Raw genomic sequence first — 6,000 nt, 5'->3', positions numbered from 1 at the left:
CCCATTTTTAAAGCTCCACTGAATTCTCTCCAAAACCAGCAAATTTTGCAGCCTCTAATTTTCTTCTCTGTGCTCTATTTAGCACCAAGCCGTCTCCCTCTGCAATTCAGTAGCCTCTTGAAGTGTGTTTGTTTGCATGATGGGACTGAGTGGGCAAGTCCCAGCCTCTCTAATGTGGCCTGTCACTTGCCTGCCACCCAGGGACAGTAAGGCACCAACACAGGGTACTCCAGTGAGCTTGATCCCAGAGTGAGACTCTCAGGGCTACTGATTTCCTTCCAGCCCCCCAAAGTGACAATGATCTCTCTTGGTTTCCAAGGGCTATCTCACTTGCGAAGACCCATTTGTTTGGGTGTGCTGAAAAAAATCTCTCAGGAGGAGGATTTCCTTTCTTACGTGGTCCAAAAACATCCAGTTCTGATTCCTTAAAGGACGTGTGCTTACCTTTTCCCAGCCCCCTTAAATTTAACTCAGATGACATCAAAGTCAACCCCCTCAATCTCAAGATGGAGCCTAGAAATCTCTTATATTTGTGTAGCATTTTGCAATTCCTCATGGCTTTACCTCCAAAACTTCATTCAATCTTCACAGTAATGTTGGAGATAGGTTGGACAGGACAGGTATGACTCTAGCTTTTCCAAAAGTGGCAACCAAAGCTCAGAGAGGTTGAGTGTCTTGCCCAAAGTCACACAGCTGCCAGGTAGCAGGGTAAGTAGGACCACAGGCCTTTGGAACTTTGGTCTGGGACACTTGGCATTCACTCTACCATGCAGGTCCCGCCTCCTACCCTAAAACAGTCAAGTGATGGTACTGAGAAGTGGAAGAGTGGTGGCACTTATTGGACTTTTTGCTTAGGGGCTTGGGGTCCAAAGGTGACCCTGTCAGTTTCAGAGTGGACTGAGGGCAACTGTAAGGGAGCAGCGCCTTTTGGGGATGGGGTGGGAGAGCAAGGTGGGTTAGAGAAATAGATTATGTCTGGATTTGTGAGAGTTCAGGAGAGAAACAGATTCCCCCCCCGGCACTGGGAGCAGAAGACAATCTAAGGGAAGGGGGTGTCACAGCATCCTTGCATGGGGCGGAGGAAGGCAGCGGGTGGTGCTTCCAGGACTGACTCCCCTGGACCTTACAGAACTCCCTGCTGGGGGGCCACGCCCACCACTCAACCCACTGAATTCAAGACCGTGCGCCACAGCCAGGTCTGAGACCATGCAGACGCCGCTGCAGCTGTGTCTTGGCACTTCAGAGCTGGAAAACAGAGGCCAAAACGCCACTCCTGAAATACCTGATGGTTCTAGCGTGTTGCCAGCAGAAAACAGCAAGAGGGGCAGGTGGGGTGTTAGGCGGAATCCAGTTCCTATCTAGAACCGCTGCTTACCAGAGAGTCTGGGAAAGTCTTGTGACCAGTGAAAACCAACAGGCGAGCACTCTGAAGATCAGTATTCAGGTCTGGAGTGGATATTCAGAAAGTCTTTATTGGCACAGGAAACGAGCCAGAGCTCACACGGACGCCACGTCTCTCAAGAATTGTCCATGTACTTCATGGTAGAGTTGAGAATCTCCATCCCGTGAAGCTCTCTCAGTAGAGCAGCAAACCTGTCATAATCAGAACACAAACTCCAGGACATAAATGCCAGGGTGCAGACACCTGGCCCCCAGAGGCATCCCCCCACCTCAGGCAGAAGCCGGCTGGGAAGGCAGGACAGGGCAGCTGCTGCTGCCCTGGGGAGCCCTAAAGATCAAAGCGGGGAGACCCTCAGGAGGCCCACAAAACACGGCAACACTCGCCGTGTGAGTGGCAGATGTGACAGGGACCTGCGGGACCTGCTCTCGGGAGCTCCCCAGCAGGTTGCCACAGCGAGCCCATCCTAGCTGATGTGCTTTGCTTTCTGTAGAAGAAAGATTTTATCCATTCTTTCCATTTGAGCAATCAGACAGAACTCGAAAAGACCGTAGACGTCATCCAGGCCCACCCTCTCATTCTCCAGAGGAGGGGTGGGAGGGGGAGGCTGTGTGAGAAGGAAGCAGGCAGGCCAGAGGCCCTCCCCACCATGGAAGGCACCCCCTCCTGTGCCAGGGCACCACGCTCAGCCACAGGTGGGCACCTTCCAGGAACACGAGGACCAGGCGTTCCAGCGCCTCAGATCGGGGCAGAGCGGGGCGGAAGCCTGAGCTGAGAGAGGCACGATACCCGGGTCAAGCACAGGCTCCTGTCCGAGCTTGTTGGGTGGCCTTAATCATGCCGCTCCCCAACCTCGTCTGTTTTTTCCAGCGCAAGAGCTTACCCTACAGGACATTCTCCCATACACTTAGGTCCCAAGCAAAAAAAAAAAAAAAAATGAAGCGGGGGAGGTCTGTTTCTGGAAAAGCAGAGGAGAGAGAAAGGAGACAGAGAGAAGGGGAGATGGTGTGAGAGGGAGAGGGAAGAGGGGTAGAAAGAGGAGAGGCTGGAGGAGACCGCGGGAATGGAACAGAGAGAAGGCGACGGCCGTCGGTGCCCGGAAAGATCCCTGTCCCATAACCGTGTTCCCTCTCCGGCTGCAGCCTGAGCTCTCCCCAGTGCCCTGGGGGTGGGGGGGCTTCCTCCAGAGAAGCAGCTGGGCTCCCTGCCGCGCCGTGCACCTGGGCTCGGCCGTGCACAGCTTCCCCAGGGCGATGCCCGCGTTCAGCTGCACGGCCGTCTTCTGCGCGTCGCCGCCCGCGAGCTTCAGCAAGACCGGCACGATGTCCGTGGTCAGCAGGGACGAGGCCACGTGTGGCACCTCCACGCAGTTCCCCAGGCAGAGGGTGGCGTTGCCCACCAGAATCTCATCCTCCGAGCCCAGCAGCTGCATCAGGACGCCGAGCTCTACAGGGTGGAGAACAAGCGGGAGGCTGGCAGTGGAACATGGGGGGCACAGGGAGGTGGCAGCGGATGGACATGTCACCTGCTCGGCAAATCCCTATTGAGTGCTCTGAAGCTCTCTGGCTCCTGGCTGTGTCTCTGAGGGACCTCAGGAGCCCAGGGCAGAGCCTGCCAGGACTCAGCTGTCCCGGGAATGAAGGCTATGCATCGGACAGGTCCATTCTCTCTACATCCCCAATCTGAACCTCTCAGCTCTACCTGACAGCCCCCGCCTGAGTGGCAGGCCATGGGCTGGCACCCTGTACCTGTGGGGCCAGGAACAGGTTCCACAGGAAAGGTTCCTGCTCCCCACTCAGTGGGGACCCCATCAGTTCACGCCTGTGCGGCCCAGAGGAGGTGGGAAGGAGAGCGTTAGCAGGACCCCTGCCCCGCATGACAGGGCAGTGACTGGACTAAAGCCAGGCTCAGCCTCTGCCATTCTCCTTGGTCACTAAGGTGTTTCCCCTGGGAAGGAAGAGGACCCGTGTTAGGTCAGTCTAAGCAGAATGCTTTACAAACAAGCTCAATTCACTTGGAGTGGGGAGGTAGCTCCCACCTTTGATTCTGTTATCTTTGAGCTGCTTCCCAGCTGAGTCTTCCAGCAAGGATGTGGTACCTGTGCGCGGCCGAATGCTAATTAAGAGCTTTCAGAGCTGGAGGTGAGGTGACGTCATCTTCGTACACACTGCCTGAGTCCGGGGAGCGGGTGACGCCATCATCCTCAGTCTTTCCTCCCTCCTCACCGGCAGTTCCCTTTGCAGCTTCCTGGCTTGATTAACCTCTGGGTTAATGTGGGCTCCACTTAAAGAAACTATCACTTACTTTTATCCAGTCTTATCAGCTCTTCTCGCGCTTCGTGATAACTATTAGTGCAGATGGCGAGTATCTTTACCGCATAACGTGACGCAGTCTGGCCTCCTGCCTTGATTTAAGAGTGAAATTAGGAAAAGAAAATCAATGCCATGGTTGTTCTCGGCCAGAAACTACAGTCAGCAGCTGTGATTGTGCTCGTGGCTTCCTAGACTTCTGAGACAGAGCTCTGCTGACAATAGCGTGTGCTTCCTGGCGAGTGGGTCTGGTCCCTGCTGGGATGCAGTGTCACTCACATCCTCCCTAACGTGGCCCTCACCCCCGCTATGAACGTAGGCCTGTCATGTACACCTGAGTAATTACCTGTGGAAGGCTTAGGAGTGAGTGGCTGAGAAGAGAATGGTGTTGTCGACTGGCAGATCTACCAAAAAAGGGAGGAAAAGGCCCTCCCATGTCATTTCACCATTTGAGAATGAGGGTTGACTTGAGAAGGCTGTCAGGCTGACAGGCCTGCATGGAGAACATTACGAAGCTAGATCATTTTAAGAGGTGACAACTGTCGAATCATAACCCTTAAAATCACCCTATGTGGGGTCTTTAAAATGCATGTGTGTGTGAAGGTATGCATCATGCACACGCGTGTGCATGCAACCAGCAGGCTCCGGTGGGGTGTGCAAGAGTTATACAGAGTGAATGACGGTCATCATCCACGTGGCTGCCTAAACTCAGACCCACCACCCTGCCCCCTCAATATCGCCCCTGCCCCAGAAGCAGCCCCCCGACAGAGCACGCTTCCTGGTGCCACTCAGCCTGGGTTTTATGAGTAAGTCTCCCATGGGGTCACCACAGTAACATGGGGGCGTGACCCTCACTGGGCACATGCATCGCTGGCGGGACCCAGAGATGCAACCTAGTAACTCACCTCCCACTTCAGGAGAATCTAGTTAACTCTTGTACTGACTCACACAGATTCACTGCACTCATACTGCGGGGAAAATCTGAACATCCTTTTAAAAGCCACACGGTTACTCTGCAGCCGACATATCTCATAAATGGAGTTATCTCCAACCTTCTCCAGGTAACTGGATAAAGCGTCACGAGCAGGAAACCATGAACAAAACCAGGACCCGAGAAACCTTGTTGAAGCCACTCAGACCATCTTTTTCGAGGACAGAGGCCATACATTTTTAAAGTTAGGTTTAAGTGGTAAGCAGTTTTTATGGATGTTATCTAATGAACAATTATTTGTTCAACAATCTTACATTGCTGGTCAGAGCAGAGTCTGGGGGGACAGGCAGAAGGGAATCTCCATTCGAGAAGGTTAGAAGCTAGCAGGGGGGAAATAGAGGAACCTTAACTGAACAAAGCCCTCCTTAATTCTGTTCCCCAAATAAAATATGACACTCCCGGAAATTCAGGAGGTTGTAACCAATGAAGTTATTTTACCTTCAGGAATTTAATCATTTTCTTCACCACTCCTGCTCTGAGGGCCTCCTCAACAATTTTCAGAGAGGAAGAAAGGGTGCGGCTAAGAATGCCAGCAGCTCTCTGAGTGAAGCAGAAAGAAAGGCTGATTAAACGTTCCTAAGTGGGGAGGGGCAAGAAAGGGGTAAGGGGTTAAGGCTACAAACTACGATGCATAAAATAAATAAGCTACAAGGATATATTGTACAGCACAGGGAATATAGCCAATATTTTATCATAACTATAAATGGAGCAGAACCTTTAAAAATTGTGAATCACTGTGTTGTACACCTGAAACATATAATATTGTACACCCACTATACCTCAATAGAAATTTTTTTCTTAAAATGTTGATGACCTTTTAAAGTCAACAAGCAGTTTGATGAGGCAAAAACAATCATTAGTATTAGATGCAAAATAATATCTTGACTTTAAAAATACAGTGGCCAAGGAATTGATAGCAAGTCAAGTACTGTTCTTTGTAATAAAGCTGCTGGGTAGGCAATTCTAAGGGCTGCCAACATTGCCCCCGGGTGCACAGAGGCCCAGCTTATTCCAGCTTCACACAGGACCAGCGTTCAACCCTTGGCAAGAAAGTCCTGCCCTGTATCACCCGTGGGGCTCTGATACCAACAGGGCCCTTATTAGATGGTGGACTTCCTGGATGGATCCTCTGGGACTTTCAGCTTTTCCTTTCTCTTTTCTAAATCTTTGTCTTTTTATTCTATTTTCTGGGAGACTTCATTGATTTTATTTGTCAGTTCTGATTTTTAAAAACATAGTTCTGTTACTATTTTATGGCCATAACACTATCTTGAATCTTTCTGAAGATACGAGTGATAGTT

The 6,000-nt window shown here is 51.5% G+C and overlaps 1 protein-coding gene across 5 annotated transcripts in view; it reads right to left on the bottom strand.

Annotated features, from left to right (window-relative positions):
- Positions 1 to 1,447: 1,447 nt before the first annotated feature.
- The window catches only part of TTC12 (tetratricopeptide repeat domain 12), a 49,843-nt gene continuing 45,290 nt past the window's right edge, over positions 1,448 to 6,000 (bottom strand). For 3 of the 5 annotated variants that reach the window (XM_082342367.1, XM_082342365.1, XM_082342364.1), the window contains 3 exons: positions 5,138 to 5,239; positions 3,704 to 3,803; positions 1,448 to 2,845 (listed from right to left, as the gene is read on the bottom strand). In XM_082342367.1, the coding sequence (XP_082198493.1) occupies positions 2,307 to 2,845; positions 3,704 to 3,803; positions 5,138 to 5,239 (741 nt within the window). In that variant the 3' untranslated portion in view covers positions 1,448 to 2,306. The remainder of the gene's footprint in view (positions 2,846 to 3,703; positions 3,804 to 5,137; positions 5,240 to 6,000) is intronic. The other 2 variants (XM_082342368.1, XM_082342366.1) reach the window with 2 other exon arrangements.

The sequence above is a fragment of the Balaenoptera borealis genome, assembly GCF_965194805.1.
Source record: "Balaenoptera borealis genome assembly, chromosome: 11".
NCBI lineage: Eukaryota > Metazoa > Chordata > Mammalia > Artiodactyla > Balaenopteridae > Balaenoptera > Balaenoptera borealis.
This window is presented reverse-complemented; position numbering and strand designations above follow the sequence as displayed.